Source organism: Plutella xylostella, chromosome 12 (assembly GCF_932276165.1).
Source record: "Plutella xylostella chromosome 12, ilPluXylo3.1, whole genome shotgun sequence".
Classification (NCBI taxonomy): Eukaryota; Metazoa; Arthropoda; class Insecta; order Lepidoptera; family Plutellidae; genus Plutella; species Plutella xylostella.
The window spans coordinates 1,949,578-1,968,289 of record NC_063992.1 but is presented as its reverse complement, the minus strand read 5'-3'; the positions used below and the strand labels follow the sequence as shown (position 1 = coordinate 1,968,289).

Below are 18,712 nucleotides of genomic sequence, written 5' to 3'. Positions count from 1 at the left end.
CTTACAAATTACATTATAGATATTATCAAATATGGAATTCATGCAATAAGTACTATTATTACCTTGTTTTTGCTCTCGAGCATGGAGCGGTAGTAGGTGGTGCGAGAGAAGAATGTGCGGTGGATCGTGTATGTCTCTTCTATCGTTTCCCTGTGGAAATATAACGGTTATAGAGAAAATAATTTAGTTAGACTTACATAAATTGTTATGGAAATTAACTTGTTAAAGATAAGTGGTAACTTAATTAGTTAGTTGACAAATTAAGTTACCTGACGATTGAAGTTATTTTTACTTTGCAGCGAGCATAGGATTCGATACTATTTTCGAATCTACACGAAGGGTCACTTTTACCAAACGCTAAACGTATTTAAATCAAATTTTAAACACATTTTGTACTAACTGACAGACGTATGACAGGATAATAAATACGTTTAGCGTTTGGTGAAATTCCACCTAACATATGGAAAAAAACAAATGTCACTTTTGGAACTAACTTTGCCTTACATTTTGACAGTGACAGTTGACGATACGCAACGTTAACGGAGGATCGAAAGTTGTTGCTATAGTTACCGATCATAGACGAATCATTATTACAAAAAAACAACTGTGTAATCCGGCTTAGAGGCCTATAAACAATAGAATCTACATAATTCCACAAACACTTACCTCGTCGTAACATTCTGCTCGCTCAACAAGCTCTCGGCTTTATCCAGCCACTGTCCGATCTCCTTCTGCCCGCTCTCCAGGCTCTCATGCTGCACTAACAGTTGCCTGTACTGGTGCAGTTTGACGGGCACCGTGGCTCTGACGTAGACCAGGGCTTCCTTCTGCTGCTTGAGCTTCGCCATGTTTTGTTCTACTTCGTCTCGGGGCAGCTCGGCGATTGTTGATTGGAAGGTTCTGTGGGGCAAAAAATAATAATTATGATTTAGTACTTTATTGCATATGGTATGAAGAAGTACCTAAGAGGGACTTAATAGAGTTCGAGTGCGCTTGAGCTCGAGCCACGCGGCCGCGCGATACTCAGGCCGTGTATAGAGAGGAAGGTGGAAACTTACAAGCGCTTACTTAGTTTGCCGAACCAGCGCTAATAAGCGTGGGAAAAATATCCATAGTAAATTAGCGCTTTAAGTTTTCAGGTTTCTTTCAGTGTACGGCCCAAGGTTTGCCACCGTGCTAAAGATTTGCCAATGTGGTAATTACCTGCTAATATTCTTGAACAGGTCCTCGTTGTGCTCAGTCTGGTGGTGGAGCTGCAGCAGCTGGTGTATGTGGGCGCGTGTGTCGGCGGCGGCGGCGCGCGGCGGCCGCGCCAGCAGCGAGTGCGCGCCGCGAGCCACGCCCCAGGGAGCGGGACCAGGGCGTGTCACCGAGGTGAAGGTTTGTCAGTGTCTTAAAGGATTGTCATCATGCTAAAGGATTGTCACCGTGCCAAAGGATTGTCACCGTGCCAAAGGATTGTCACCGTGCCATCGTGCTAAAGGTTTGTCACCGAGGTAAAGGTTTGTCACCATACTGTAGGTTTCTTACCGTGATAAAGGTTTGTCACCGTTCTATGGTTTGAAAGGGTGGCCAAGGTTTGTCACCATGCTGAAGGTTTGTCATCGTCCTAAAGGTTTCTTACTGTGCTAAAGGTTTGTCACCATGGTCAAGTTGTGTCACCGTGGTAATTACCTGCTAATATTCTTGAACAGCTCCTCATGCTGCTCAATCTCGTCATTCAGCTGCAGCAGCTGGTGTATGTGGGCGCGTGTGTCGGCGGCGGCGGCGCGCGGCGGCCGCGCCAGCAGCGAGTGCGCGCCGCGAGCCACGCCCCAGGGAGCGGGACTAGGTGTGTCACCGAGGTGGAGGTTTGTCAGTGTCTTAAAGGATTGTCACCGTGCTAAAGGATTGTCACCGAATCATCGTCCAAAGGAATTGACAGCGTGCTAAAGGTATGTCACCGTGCTAAAGGATTGCCACCATGCTGAAGGTTTGTCATCGCCAAAAGGTTTCTTACTGTGCTAAAGGTTTGTCACTATGCTAATGATTTCTTACTGTGCTAAAGGATTGTAGCCGTGCTAAAGGGTTGTCACCGTGACCAAGGTTTGTCACCGTTCTTAGGTTTGTCACCGAAGCCAAGGTTTGTCACCATTATATAGGTTTCTTACCGTTTTAAAGGTTTGTCACCGTTCTGAAGGTTTGTCACCGTTTTAAAGGTTAATCACCGTTTTCAAAGGTTTGTCACCGTGCCCAAGATTTGTCACCATACTGTAGGTTTCTTACCGGGGTGAAGGTTTGTCACCGTTCTATGGTTTGTCACCGTGGCCAAGGTTTGTCACCATTATATAGGTTTCTTACCGTAATAAAGGTTGGTCACCGTGGCCAAGGTTTGTCACCATGCTAAAGGTTTCTTACTGTGCTAAATGCCTGTCACCATAGTAAGTTACCTGCTAATGTTTTTGAACAGGTCCTCATGCTGCTCAATCTCGTCATTGAGCTGCAGCAGCTGGTGTATGTGGGCGCGTGTGTCGGCGGCGGCGGCGCGCGGCGGCCGCGCCAGCAGCGAGTGCGCGCCCGCCAGCCACGCGTCCAGGGTTCGAGTCCCGGCCGAGACCTCGCGCCGGTGGCGGAGGGCGTCGCCGCCTCGGGAGTAGCTGCGGGGAGGGGGGAAGGTTAGAAGAATGTAAGGTAAATACGAGTAGGGTGATTTCGAGACAGTTGTACGGATGGATACCGAGGAAATGTCCCGCTTTTACGTACCTCTCTGTATACCAAAAAACTAGATTTTTGAATTAGCTTACGTGATTTATCGCTATTTGTCATAACTTTGCTTTTGCCATATGTTTTTTTTTTTCACGCACTCACGCCTTGTACTAATGTACTCCCTTGCGGGGTAGGCAGAGGTGCATTGCTGCACCCATTTGCCATATGTATTATGTGTCAATAATGTATGCAAATAACCACCCTTTATAGTTGCAATTCTAATACTTATATAATATTTAGTAAATAGTTCCGTAGTCTGGCGGTTGTTAATAAAAACATATCTTTTATCTAAGGCGGAATTTAAACTTAATCAATCCACAAGACATTAAAGATCCACACTCACCGTTCCGCCTCCTCCCACACTCGGTCCCAGCGCTCGGTGATCTCGGCGTACTTCCTGCGCACCTCACTCGCGTGCTCCTCCGCACACGTAGCTGCCAGGAACCCGGCCGTGTCCCCCAGCGCGCCATGACGGGTCTTCCACACCGTCACATCTTGGAAGAACTCTAAACGCTCCTCTTCAGATACCCTAAGCATGGTCTGAGCCCGGTCTAACCATTCTGTGAACTCGCTGGATAAGGACGTCCAACGCTCCCAGTGGGAAATGACCTCTTCGAGCACGCTTCGAGCGCAACGCACGTCTGATGATACACGTCTCCAGTTTTCTGATACTTCTTTGAGGAATGAGTCGATTTCTCGACCCTCTGACCTATCTACTTCGCAAACGCGCTTGTATTCGTCGGCCACTTGTTTTATGTCGACGTAGGCGCGATCGAACTCTTGGAAGATCTTGTTTTTCGTTACAAAATTGTCGTAGTCATCTAGTAAGGCACGGACGTGGTCTATTCTACCGTATTTGCCGGTCCAGGCGGCGAGTTTAGCTTTCGTTAGTTCGGTGAAGGCGACGATGCAGCATTTGTGTTCTAGGAACTTTAGCCGCGCCTTCCTCTGTGGGGCTTTCACGTTGACTGCTTGCAACCTCTGCTGCATGTCTTGCAGTCTCTCCCCAGGTATCCTACTGGCATCCTGCGAGCGCAGAGCCTGTTCGAACCTCTCAATAACTTCAGGAAGACTGGCGAAGAACTCGCTATGCTCTTCGAGCTTTTCGCTGATTACTGCAGCGGTCTGTTCGTCCAAATTCGTTGGTATCTCATCGAAATACAATAGATACTCTGCGCGGGCTAGCCATTCTCCTATATGTCTGAAATCACCGGGCAGCTCTGAGTCTAACAGCCAGAGCCACCGGCGATGCAGCCTCTCTAACTCGATCCATAGGTCCACAAGTTCTCTCCAAGACTTGGGAGCTATGGCGACTAAGCTTTGTGTGTACATGAGTTTCTCCAGCTTCATGTAGACTGGTTCTTTGGAGAGGCGTTCGTTCTCTGCCCTGACGTAGTCGTCGTAGTGTCGGCTGAGCGTGCGGGAGTCGTACTGGCGCTGCGTGAGGTTCACTCTGTCCGCGAGCCACTGGCGGAGGGACTCGTACTCCTGTTGGACGGCGGCCACGGCGTCGGGGCCCGTCGTCTGGGGAAGCAGGAGTAGGGGTTGTAAAATATTATGATTAGCATAGTCGGTAAATTAAAATGACATCTGTGACATAAACGAACTAAAATGTGTTGGGTAGTAGGTACATCTTGTTTCCATTACCTAGTTAAAGCTCTCTTTGAATTCATTGTCTTGGATTGTATTGCCAACCCTATATCAAATTACAAAAAAGTTGCTTTTGTTAATCTTATTTTAATTTTACACATTCGTGTGCGTTAGTTACCCAACACACATGTTATGTAAATAGTGGATCACATAACATTAAGAAATAAATGATTGATAGAATGAGATTGGAATGATTCTACGGTTTCCGGACAAAATATCGAAATCATTATAAATAGTTTCATAGATTGATTCTTGTTCGGTATGAATAAACCGATCGCTTTACCTAAACTACAATAAGCTTTAACAGTTTCAAGTTAACTATGTAGTATTTATATGAGCATCATTAACTGTCCTGTTACAGTAACTTTTAGATCTCACGAGACGTTTTAAATAGCGATAAGAAACCGATCATGCTAGTATACTGTATCAGATATACAGCTTGAAAGTATAATACAGTGGAAAATAACAGGCTGATGATGGTAGTGAATACTCATATTACTCACTGATTATGATAATACTATAAATACACTATAGTCTCAAACTATAAAACTTCAGCACCACTCACCTTAGGCTCCGGATACTTGTGCAAGAACTGCGCCACATAAGTCATAATGGACCTCTCATCAGGCTTCTCCACATCCACATCCTCAGCATCCAACAGCCTGGCTATACCGAGCTGGCTCTCAGCCACGTCGAACGCATGTTCCAGCCGCTGCCGGTTAGTTTTGCGTTTCATCTCGGCCAAGTTGATGAGGTTCGCTTTGATGGCGTCTATGATGGCGAGGAAGGCTATGCCGTCGCGCCAGGACGGGCCGAAGTCTGTCACTTGGATGTTGGAGTCCCTGTGGGGAGAGGTAGATGGTTAGGTTGGTTTATAGGGCTCGGATTGGTTGATAGACTATAATTATTATGTCTCGCAGATGTACAAAATAATTTAGAATTAGGGTATTCACGCCGAAAAGGGGTGACTCGGGTATGACTCACTTTATTTCGGCTTAAAATATAGATAATCTATCTAGTTAGGACCTTAGAAGTCATATATCGTATTAGAAAGTTATATATCGTAGGATAATATTTTGAGCGTGGTGTTGCCACCACTGATATTAAATTTAAATATCTCGAATTATCTGTACTAATTATTATAGGTAGTCTCAGAATTGAATCCGATTTGTTACCTACTACCAGATTACTCGTTTAGATAAGATCTTACAATAAATAGCACACATTTGCATTACCAACATTGCGCAGTGGGAAGAAACAAATGAGTTACAATATAAAAAAGACCATAACTCCAAACTCGTGTATCCTGTATTTAGGCTACAAACGAAGATAAGACACCCACATCGCTTACAATTACATAAAGTAAAACTGGTCCTTACTGAGACATGTTTTGCAGGACATTGACATTTACAATACAATCGCAATGAACTTGATTTTAGTCCATCGCAGCCCCCGCCCATTCGCGTAAGTACAATACCGGCGAATTTATGTCTGTATTGTTGTGGAGGCTCACTTTAAGTTTAGGTGACAATAACTCCAGACCACTGCTCAAGTTATTATGAATGGAACACAATGAGCTAGTAGGAATAGTAGAATGCTTTGGAGTATTGTAGATCGGTATTTATATACTTATAGTTTTTCATTTTACCTCGACGGTGACTTTACGTCTACCTAGCTAAGTGTAACTTTTAAAAGCTCTCGTATATAATAAACCCAAAAGTGTGTTAGTATGGACGTTGGTTACTCTTTCACGGGAAAACAGCAGGACACATTTTGATGAAATTTGGTATGTAGGATGCTTACACCCTCGAATAACAATCTATCTGTTTCACGGAACTCTCACAGGAAAACTTTTTACAGTGAAGCGGAGCTCGCGAGCAACAGTTACTTCGATTAAGATTTAAACGGCTAGCATTTTGGTATTCATCTTTATTATCTATACTCACTTGGGCAGCGCGTTGGCGACCCACTGCAGCAGCGTCTTCTTGGCGCCCTGCTTCCAGCGCTCCTCGGCGCGCGGTGTAGCGGTGCCCGACTCCTGGGACATCACGGACGCGCAGCGAGACCCGACCAGGTACTCGAGAGCTCGGCTGTTCTCTTCTATCTGTAGGGGGAGAATAGGATAGAATTAAAGATATGTTTGGGTAATAGGGCTAAACCATAATAATAAGAGTACACCCCACTCGAATAAGATTGGTTTGCTAGAAAGATTTTCAAGACGAGCAAGCTGTCGTTAGGGTAATGGTCTGTGGATTTGGCACCCCTGCTAGTTTCGATTAATATGTGGTACTCCACTTCATAAATATGGATACATATTTACAAACTTCCTAATTGTTTAAATAGTTAAAAGTGTGCAGCTATGTGTTTCTCTACTACTAACTCGTTAAAAAGATAATGTGGATCTGTGTATGTCACGTACCTACTACCTCAAAACCTATTGCAAATACAAAGAAGTGTAAGTACTAAAACAAGGACTATAGTTTACATACAGATATTCTATGAATATAGTGGAAATAAGTTAATTATATTTAGCAAAACTTAAAAGAGAAGGATAAAGATACAATGCTATCCCTGAATAAATATTTAGGTATGTAGTAAAAAAAATATAAACAGTACCTACATTAAAAAATAGGGAACCTTATAATACAGTTGAAATGAACAAATTTTCTTCACAACAATAGCTAAAAATTAATACATCATAATTTATACCCACCAGTTCTAGGACCTAAAAAAAAGCCAATTAACAGTAAGGCTCCCTATTCGTATAAAAGCGAATAGATTAAAGTAAACAATATAAACTACAGCTGTGAAGCTATCCACCCACCTGCTTCTGTCTCTCCTGTGGGTCCAATACATTGAGTGAAGCTTGCGCAAACAAATTTAGTTCAAGCCAATTAAAATGAGACAATACAACACATCATTTTATTAGAAGACAGTCATTTATTGGATGATTTATTATGACCATAAATATTAGGTTCATATAAGCTGTTACAATATCAATTATATTGGATTTTTCAAGATGGTGGAAAAATACTTATTTAAGGTAGAGAAAATGTATTTAGGTATTTTTGAATTTCGTTGTAGGGTATTTTAACATTAAAGTTACCAAATCATCTCATTTTATTTGGCCAATCAGTGCATCCAATTTCGCTAAGTTACATTTAACTAAGTTACTTTGCATTTACTAAGAAAATAAGGCTGAAATTAAGTACATATAATCATAATCATATAGCACATGTAAGAGATCATAATTTAGTAAAAGGAAGGACATAAAATATTGATATTATGCTGCATACATTGGAACTAAAAAAGATTTTTATAGACATGAGACAGATAGGCAAGGTACAATATGATAGTGACATGGGATAAATTATTACATATATGTACTCAGCATTGTATAGGTATTTGTATGAATGTATACCTACATTATGATTACATCGATAGACAACAGATATACTTAATTCAACTTACCTGAAGCTACAAAAACCAAACCTCGCATTAGTCAAATTATTAAATTTTTATGGGGTCTTTCGTAGTCCAAATAACGTAAAATCGCTTGAACACCGTTCCTGTGGCGTGCGTCCGAAAATCAACACGCAATAGCACCAGCACTCTGGACCACCCGTCTTAAAAGTTGCCGGGCATAGGCGCGTCATAGAAATCGAAATTTAGCCAACGAATGGTGAAAACCAAGTGAAACTTTGGCAGCACTATCGAGTGTGCCTTTCAGGTTCTGGCCAATTACATTGTGGGGGACCAAAAATGGCGACTGAACCAACCGATTAGAACTGGGAAATCAGGCACAGTCGCTTAAGGCACCATCTTTAATTAGCTTTAAGTTTTTCTCCACATCCTATCACTAGACTCTCAAAACGAGTGGTCGAGACTCTCCATCCACTTATACCCGAACAACATTACCTGGAAGTACAGTATGATGGTCCAGATGAGGCCGAGCACGACGGCCGGCCTGCCGTCCACCAGGTCGGCGGCGTTGATGTTCACCAGCTTGATCCGTTTGCCCGCCAGGAAGCGGAGCGCCGTGTTCGCATTGGATAAGAAGTGCGGGCGGCGGAGGACACGCCCGCGCTCCATTGGCTGTTGAGGGGAGGGTGGATTAGGTATTGGATAAATTGTTTGTAGATAGGACAAAGACGGATGAATTGCATTGGGTAGCCCAACTGAGGTTGCACAGCTCAGAACATCTGACATGCACTGTGATTAACTCAATTATGTTTAGGATGAGAGGGCGGCAGAGGATTTCACCGCGCTCGATTGGCTGTTGATTGTGGTTGGGTTAGGTGTTGAATGAAAAACAGCAGCTTTATCGTACCATCATCGACATATTAGCAATCATCATCAGACCATGGACCTGGCAGATCCATACAAGTTATGTCAAATAAACAATGCTGCTTATGCATTGTTGATTGGTAATGTGCAATAATGATACGATAGCAGGTCAGAAAATAAAAACTGAAAAATAGATTTAAATGGAATTTATTAATGAATTCAGTAGCTTAATCCAACTTATATTTATAATAGTAGTTGACAAAAAGCGCTATAACATTATTTAATAGTTTTTCAAAATCCGTAATTAAAAAATAACGTGAAGCCATTACGAGTATTATGATTGTTCCTTATTTCCATAGAGAAGCACGAAATTAACTTCAGGAAACAAGTGAAATTAGAAAGGTGTTAAACACGGTAAACGTTTGTGAAACGTTCGTAGAATAGGCCTATGTGCTGGTAGCCAGGTAAATGAGGAAATAACTACTTTGTAAACTTGACTGGTAAATGAATTCTAAGAACCTTTTCAGTTGCGTGTTCCGGCATAAACTGATATAAGTTTTTTTATTTATTTCAGGAATGCTCACGGAAGCGTTTTTATACTTCCAAAGCTTTTCGAGCTTTCAATAGTGCCTATCTATATTTAAATTACAACTAAATGTAGAAATTATATTTTCAAATTAGTTCATATATCTGTTGTATGTTGATGTTTTACGGATACTACTTAAAGATATAACAACTGCCTACATCTTATACTTTACAAAGCCAAAAATCAACAACACTCTTACCAGCTTCTCCCCCGACAGCACTTCCAGCAGCGCCAGCAGCCGCGTGCCGTCGCGAAGGTCGTGGATCAGGTCGTCGATGCGGAGCGGCGGCACCCGCTGCGGAGAGAGGAATGTTAGAACCGGGTGGAGAATGGGGATGTTTTAGTGCCGTAGGTTAATGTTTTTAACTGGCGAGTCAATGGGAATGTCACTATAAAATTATATTTTGTTGATTTATTTAGAGATTTTATAAAATTATCTGGGGAATAATTACCTATGATGCTGTCGCGACTAAATGTTTGTATTAGACAGTGACAACAACAATTTTATTCGGAAGATTTATCAGAGTCGCGAGCACAAGTTTCGAATCTCTGTTTACGTTGCCTATCGTCAACTGTCATTGTCAAAATGTAAGGCAAAGTTAGTTCCAAAAGTGACATTTGTTTTTTCCATATGTTAGGTGGAATTTCACCAAACGCTAAACGTATTTAGTAGCCTGTCATACGTCTGTCAGTTAGTACAAAATGTATTTAAAATTTGATTTAAATACGTTTAGCGTTTGGTAAAAGTGACCCTTCGTGTAGATTCGAAAATAGTATCGAATCCAGTGCTCGCTGCACAGACTATTAAAAAATCTGCCCCTGGGAAAACTAAACTACCAAACTGAGTTAGCAACCAAACTAAAATATTTTATAAAATATTCCACCTCTAATTGCCCAGTATATTAGGTATAAAAGGTGTCATTATGATTGCTAGACAATCTTCTTCATCTTGTCGAAGGCAACTAAGTAAAAGTTGGGTGTAGGAAAGGAGCACCCCTGTGTGACGTATTGACTGTACGTATAAGTCTATACGTCTGGCGTACCCAGGACAGTCAGAACTGCCTGCGTAGTGTTGTGAAGGTTCTTGAGAGCCTATGTACTGTAAACATTTTCTGGGATTATGATGGTGTTGGTGGAACTAGAGCCACGCCGCTGTACTGTCATAGGTATCTTAGGCAGCTTTAAAGACATTTAAGTAAGTACATCTAATGTAACAGCTCAAAACATAGATAACAATACACACACACACACACACTCACGCCTTGTACTAATGTACTCCCTTGCGGGGTAGGCAGAGGTGCATTGCTGCACCCACTTTTCGCCAGAGTGTTCTGTTAGTCCCAATGTAACAGGGGGCGAGCCTATTGCCATTTTACGGGCACATCCAAGACCCGAGAACAAATATATACCTGTGTTTAAACAAATATCTGCCCCAGCCGGGAATCGAACCCGGGACCTTCGGCTCAGTAGTCAGGGTCACTAACCACTACGCCATTCGGTCGTCTTTATTATAATAACAGGTAAATGCTAACTAGTGTGTGTAACGGTACCTTGGTAATCAATTAATCGATTTTGTCATAATTAATGAATAGTAGAAAATAATTAAATCTCGATTTAAGGGTCAGTGCAATACAAAAATACACCCTAAAATCTTCCATTACCATATCTGATTAAGTGTCGGACCTACGCATCATTGGAAATGTAACTCTTGTGCATTTATTTGATGAATACTACAATCAATAGATTGTGTGTATATAGTTCTGTACTTACTTTCGATAAATGTGAATTGATCCAGTTAACGAATGTTTTCTTTTGCACCCTTTCCTGTTCATCTGTAACAAACAAAATTAATGTTTAGAAATCTATAATAACTAGGTTTACCTGGAAATTTGAGAATTAATGAAAATACATATTGAGAATACATTCGGCTAGGTATCTTATTATAGCTCCCTTATCTTATTAAATACAATAAGTATATCAGTAAACGATGCAAACCAAAATACCGAGCTCCTGAAATAATCTACAGTAGTAGTAAGTAGCAAAACTAATTCTAATATGAATCATCATTATAGCAACGCCAAGCCAAAATCATCTGGCAAGTTCAGTGCACTATGGATTATTATGATCTGCCAAATATCGGGAGATAGGAACCGACCTAACTCACCGCTAGACGCCAGAAATAGATCATGAGTTCATAGCACCATTCATGTCATGAATCCTCCTGTTTAGTTACGGTTTTAATATTATAATCTAAGGATTGGGCAAGGCAGCAGCTGGCAAATTATATTATAAGTACAGAGGTACATAGGTATACATTTAGTTGAATGAAGTTCACATTCATATTCGTATCAAAATTTCGTTGAAAGTATTGTACAACACTATTAACTCAGGCAAGATGTTTAATTCTATTCTATTCTATTCTATTCTCTGTGGGGGTGTAAGTACCTGCACCTGGCTCTCTCGAGTGGAACCTTTGTGCATGTCCCCAAGGTCTAAACTGCCTTCCTAAGCTTGGACCATTTCCCACCACGCTGGTCCACTGCGGGTTGGTGGGTTCACATATCTAGATGTGCTAGATCTAGATATGCAGGTTTCCTCACGATGTTTTCCTTCACCGTAAGAGCGATGGTATACATTGTACTTAAGTTAAAAGAACTCATTGGTACATGTCAGCGCCGGGATTCGAACCCGCATCTCTGGCGTGAGAAGCGGGCGCTTACCCGATTGAGCTACCACCGCTCCACTAGATATTTAATTACTAAGGCCCGGGTCTCCTATTTACGCCGTAGATCGCGTCCAGCGTCACGCCGTAGGCCGCGTCACCTTGCTCACTATAGAAATGTACTGATGCGGTCTCCCTCACACGCCGACGTTGGCGCGTAGACGCCGTAGGTAGGCCGTAGGACGTTGATCAAAACGTTTACGTCAAAGTCGGACGCCGCATATAGCATAAAATAGGAGACCCAGGCCTTAGGTAACGTTTTTTTTTCAAAGTAGCTTATACGGATGAGTGTGAGTATATTTTCGATATCTATGCTTTGCTCTAAAGGTTTTTGTAAACATACCTTCAAAGTACATAACCTATTACAGCCGTAAAACCACTGGGAATATGGAAACCTATACTTCCAACTTGACTTTAATGTATTTCTCACCGCTGCATAAGACTTTTATTACTGCAGACATTGTGCAAAGCCAGTTGTATGAGATCATACACCTTCCATACAAATGTTGCAGGGACCTTCGCCATGCATTATGTATATTTTCCTCGAAGTCCATGCAATCGGAACCTAAATACATAGTAACTTATGAAAGGAATGTATTTGGATGATAAGGTTAATGACGACAGTAAAAAAAGTTAAATTAATAGAAAAACTCAAAAGGCATTTAGAAATATTTTGTTAAAAGCACTGAAGTAAGTATTAAAACTTTATTAGATATAAGTAGCTATTAAGCTCTTGTTGTTTTAACATAAAGAAAAAAAAACATGAAAATAGCGTGATATGGTAGTTTCAACAGGAACTTATCCAGTAATCATTCAATCACATGAGCTAGCACAAGAGCTATTTGCGCCTATTGTTTATTGCTTATTTATTATATTAAATTCTTTATTGCAAATAAATCAATTTGTAGATAGGCGAACTTAATGCTAAAAGCTTTCAAGCATTGCCTGTAAAAAAATACCTGAATGAAGACATATAATTCTATCTTTAACCAGATTTAACTAAGAAGGAGTTAAGTTAGCAGGAGGTAGTTTCGCAAAAAATGCACAATCACGACGATCACGCAACAAATTGACAAGTTCCACCACAGTACAGCTAACCTAAGCTTTTCCGTTCCAAGACGAAACCAAATACCTACAATAAAGTAACCAAAGCTCCCTTTCCCTCCCCCTGAGGGTACGACGGTATACCAGCAGCCGTCACGCAGGGTCTGACGAGCCACGCACCGTACCAGGCGGCACCGACATCAGCAAGGAGTAGGGAATGAGACGGCATAACGTTGACAGAGGAATTTTGATGTTAGGAGATGTTCGAATTTACGGGGATGGGGAAAAGGAACCGATAGATCATAAAATAAATGTACACTGGCGGGCAATGAAAAGGTTCCACTGAGAAAAGCACCAAATTACTCCTAAACGAAAAAGGCTAGCTTAATAACGACTTCTGCAACATTAAAATACATTTAACAGAGCATCAGGATACTACCAACTATAAACGATCATATTTTGTTAAAATTTTAAATTCAATCTTTGAACAAATTTGGGTCGTTTGGTGTCGGATGTTTTTGGGTGGAACTTTTTCATTGCCCGTGAGTGTATTTAGGTTGGCGTGCACCTAACATTAAGACGCACTGAAATCAATTTGGTATCTTACTTTGACCGTATAATGCGAGACTTTTTGGTTCAAGTCGCCCTTAAAGGTCAAGTATGTAATTACTAATTACAGAGGTTTTATATAAGTTTGTTGGTCAAACAAGGAGACCAGTCTGTGTGAAAAACGTGATTTTAGAAGACGATAATGAATGTAGGAGGTTGTGTACATAGCTATAAAAATACAATTAGTAGTGCCGGATACAATTGGCAATCGTACAAGTTTTAATTAATTTATGCAAGGTGATCATTAATTAATGACAGCTAATAATTATGATATTTCTGATAGTGCCAATTATTAGTTGTCTACGTTACTAAATAATTTGAGAAATGGAATAATACATCAAGAGATGATTCTTCAATCGAAATTCGCTGAAATTTGTGTCATGAATACAACACAAATGTTATCGACAAATACTCCAATATCATGTCGTAAGAGTTCAAAGTTACATGAATCCTCAACTGTCCCGTATTTCATTTTGGGAACAGAAAAAAATGCCTCTATAACGTACGGTCGCGTGCTTCTTTCATTTTGTTACCAAATCGCTGTTATTTAAAGTTTGAAAACAGTTTATCTTTCACTGAAATCTGTTGGAAGAAGATCATTTTTGATTTGATTACACGTGCGTTTATATATTACATAGCCGTCGTCGTAGGTTCCTCAAGGATAGCCAAATCAATAGTAAGGAATTTAAAATATATTTTACTGGTATTATACCAAGTATTAACTTCAAGGCACTTAATAAATGGCAAGCAACTATAGAAATAAAGATACTTTGTACTAATATTATAAATATAATAAAGGAATACACATGTTTATTAAGCCGTTTCTCTCTTAATCTGAAAGCCTTGAGTCTGGTTGTGTGGCCTAGACAGGCTTATGAAATGACTAATGATTAACGATCATGGTATCTACATCTTAATAACAACAAATACTTACACAAAATAATTCTAAAAAACATCGGTTTGTCTACTAAGAGTTATTTATTTGCTTTTGAATTGGTTAAAAGTACCTAAATACATCACGTTGAATAATAATGAACCTTTTTCATGGTAGAATATTATGAATAGTAGTGCGCAAAACTACCAAAGGTACCGATGGTCGCATAACAAACACATTGTGGGGTATACGATACACCTAGCATCAATCAACTTGAGAATTTTAGTAATTCAACAACAGTGAATGGTGTTGATAAATAATCATACCTTCAAGTATAAACTTTGAGATCATTTCACATGACTATGACAGGGCCCAACACTTCAGAGGCCGATGAAAGTGATATATGTGCGAACAAGTACAGTAAGTTCCTAAAATATTTTGCCTAGTCTATCTAAAACTCTATAAAACTTGTTTGCGATTAAGTTACAACTAATTAGGATCAGGTTAGTAATACATATTAAAAAGTGCAATCAGTTTATGTTATATATCAATCTTTTTCAACTTAGGATGTAAAAAGAGAAGATAATTCTGAATATCTAGCTATTCCTAGTATAGATATTGAATATAAATGTGTCGGTTACGAATAAAAGGCAGATCTTTTCTGTAGAAGCATGTTTATAACACTTGGTAACAAATAATAATGTAAAAGATTAGCATGAAAATTCTTGAAATTATAAAGCTACAGCAATTATAATTTTCATTATGGCGTCATGGTAGTTTAAATGTAGGCATAAAGAATGATTAAAGACTCATAAGAACACAATCATTAGTACACAATCAGAGTGGTCCACTTGCTTTAATCGAGTTATTATTTCAGAGAGCCCTGTGATAACACCTGTAAAGTTTAATTTAGTCTGGAGTTACACATACAATTTGTTGCTAATCGTAGTACTACTACGACACGATGGCGCCTGCAATCATTGAAATACTGACTCCGTACGATCACCATTTCACTCTTAACTACGTAAAAATAAGTTTCATTTTAGCACCACTGAGAATTTATGACGTGGGAATTTGCTATTCAATTAATTCCGAGCTAATTATACGACGACATCCCTTATTACATCATCGGCTATATTTACCAGTACATAAACCAAATGCCAATCACACGCTGATTTACAACGAAAGTTTCATATATATTCGTTAAAGTTTGAACATTTTGAACTTGAAGCCTGGAACGGTGGAGGTTATTGAGGAAAATGATAAGCAAAACCATAACGTCTACTTACTCATGCTGTAGAATTAAAATTAAAATGCCGATAGCGCATTTCAATGTAGTATTTGCATAATTTTATGCGGTGGGAAAAGTTTAAACTTTTTGCTTCGAAAAAACATCAAAACAGTCGAGCAAAAAGAGATGTGTGAGATGCGATTCATTAACAGTCGGCCTTGGCACCGATACTCGAACGAATACGCTATCACAGACGTGACGTCACGAGAATGGGCATGCGCAGACAGCTATAGATCCGGCTGGTTAAAACACCTTGCGAAAATGTAACGAGGTGTAGACACAAAACTAAGAAGAGAACATGGAAAATTATGATGGAGATATAATAAGTCCTAAGATTAAAGAGCTGGATAAAGTAGATGCGGCAATCATTGAAGATAGTAAAGTAGTAGAGTAAACAAGTCAAGCACGTCAAGTTACCACAAGTCACACAATCGAGCGATGATCTAATGTGGCGGCCTTGGCACACAGCTCGCTGACCGTGCAGACGACAACGGCGACGGTTTGAAAATCTAATGTTTTTTTCTTTTTCACATATTCGGATTCCAAATTCAAATTGCCAAACCCATGGGTCATGGAGCTTTTGCAGTAAACCAGTCGTTAGAATCAAAAAATTATTAACATTATTATGTAGGTATTAAGTATGTATACTTATTAATTATGATCGTCTACAGAATAGTTTAGTTAATTTTGAATGTAAATACATACGGGACTCAGACTGAGACTAAGCAAACGCTTAAAGTGGTTTTCCGATGGGCTAAGATTAGAAATTAATGAGTTTGTTCAAGGAATTTAGCGAATAAACCAATACTTCACTAAATCGGACTCCTTTGTCGGTTCTATGTTAAAAAGGTTTTTTGATGGAATTGTAGAAAAATACACATACAGCCAATAAAGTTTATAATTACAAGATATCCTTGAATCTTTATTACGAATGATAATTTATAACGTAAAGATGACTGCATCATGAGCACTGAGCAGTTTCCATCCTGATTTACTAACTTCATCTTAGAGTAATAAGACCATATCTATTTAATTGGTTGTACTGGTGTCAGTATTTTATTACTTGTTGTATTGTTTACTTTACTTAAGGCGTTGTTCAAGATAGCACACAGTAATCTCTCTTCTGAATGGCAACACAAAAGCTCTTTGACCTCGTTACAGTCATCGGCTATTTCTGTATTTGTTAAAGCAAAAAATATGTTAAGGCGGCTGCAGACTTAGTTAACAAGGCTCGTGAAATTTGATACTTTGTTTAAGTGACCGGAGCAGACTAAATCAACTTAAGACTTACATACAATAACACTTCATTCAACACTGTTAGCAACAATAAATTATAATTAAGCCAATTTGTTAAGTTCCAGAAACAGCGATGTCTCTAGATCGTATGTGACGTCACTAAAGCTGATCGTGATCACGTCAAGTTCGGAAATGACATAACAGTTTGGCGGCGGCAATGACCGAAGGGCCTGTTTCGAAGCCAAGGTTGGCTTGGCACCTCGCCTATCCCTCGTTCAGTGTCACAAACAGGTGGGATGACAGCGTCCATCACCATCTGCTATGTATTACATGAAAGTTACATTAGCTCACATGATTGTAATATGAGACGCAGCGAGGTTTCTGAATGGATACCTACTACATCTGATATTAATAATGTGGACAACAGGTGACAGTCTCAATCACTTTCTATTTGGAATAAGGAGTCTTTCTCTGACTTCCCTTAATTTAAGTAATTTAAAGGGTCATCTTTGGGGGCCTACATAAAGCTGTATATGTCCCAAAGGGTCAATATAAACCATACATAAACTGACCTCACTCACAGTTGTTTACTTACGAGGCAGACTTCGGGCTCAAGTGTCGCTTGAATACGATAATTTGCATGCATCCGTTCTAAAGTCAGTCGACGCGACATGCTTCTTGTGTCCACTTAGGATTAAATAAACTTTGCAAACACACGCCAAGTGGCAATTCTGAATGTTATCTATTTTGGTGTTCAGTTTTTAGGTCAATTTTATTTCTGACTTTGTTGCATGTCGGTTTTGTATCATTTTACCGATCTACCTGATTTAATGATTTGAAAGCAGTTATAGTTGACATTGATATTATCAGATGTATGCAAGTTTTTGCTATTATTTCAGATATTTTACAAGATGTCTGTGTTGATGTATTTTATGTACCTACCAAAGGTAAATGAACGATAGTTATACAGATAAGATCGATAAAGGTAAAATACTGTTTATTGCACTCTAACAACAGCTTCTCATATAGCCACAGAAAATAAATAGCACAATCGGCGGCCTACTGAAGGTAATCTCTTCCAGACTTATAGATAAAAGCTTTATATATTATAATAATACATAATAACAGGAATGACTATGTTTTATATGGCAGTAAACAGTAACGCAAACGCATGCCCGCAAGCCGCCCGTCCCTTCAGAGACTTAAAAAAATCGTTCATAGCAATAACTGGAGCAAAGTAATTGGGTTAATATGCAAAACAAGTTGTTACAGTTATTCGGCTTCGAGAGCTTGCGTCAGATCTTGTTACTTGCTAACTGCCATAATTACATTATATGGTCAAAAGTCAAGGAGTATATTTTCGTAAAATCATAAAAGGTAAACACCAGATTTATTGGAATTGGTTTCACAGAGTTAGCAAATAAAACTGATTCATGGCAAAAACTATAAAATGTTAATAGCGAGCAGGTAATATAAATTATTCATGCTGTCATGAGGAGTAAAAATCCATATTTAGCATTCCTTGAAAAGGGGCTCTAAAACGTGATTGATGATACGATGTCAATACCCAAATAAGAATTGCAAGATTTTTCTTTTTGATATACTTAACAATTTGCTCATGTTTTACTAGAAGCAGTAGCTTTTACGGAAGCGTCTATCATAAGCGGT

The 18,712-nt window shown here is 39.7% G+C and overlaps 1 protein-coding gene across 1 annotated transcript in view; it reads right to left on the bottom strand.

The window, feature by feature from the left end:
* The window catches only part of LOC105389538 (muscle-specific protein 300 kDa), a 142,786-nt gene that overhangs the window by 92,286 nt on the left and 31,788 nt on the right, over nt 1-18,712 (bottom strand). Inside the window, exons 3-11 of the mRNA XM_048624342.1 lie at nt 11,039-11,100; nt 9,468-9,563; nt 8,314-8,490; nt 6,342-6,499; nt 4,961-5,237; nt 3,089-4,269; nt 2,430-2,636; nt 667-900; nt 63-150 (exon numbers count right to left, since the gene is read on the bottom strand). Coding sequence (XP_048480299.1) covers nt 63-150; nt 667-900; nt 2,430-2,636; nt 3,089-4,269; nt 4,961-5,237; nt 6,342-6,499; nt 8,314-8,490; nt 9,468-9,563; nt 11,039-11,100 — 2,480 coding nt within the window. The remainder of the gene's footprint in view (nt 1-62; nt 151-666; nt 901-2,429; nt 2,637-3,088; nt 4,270-4,960; nt 5,238-6,341; nt 6,500-8,313; nt 8,491-9,467; nt 9,564-11,038; nt 11,101-18,712) is intronic.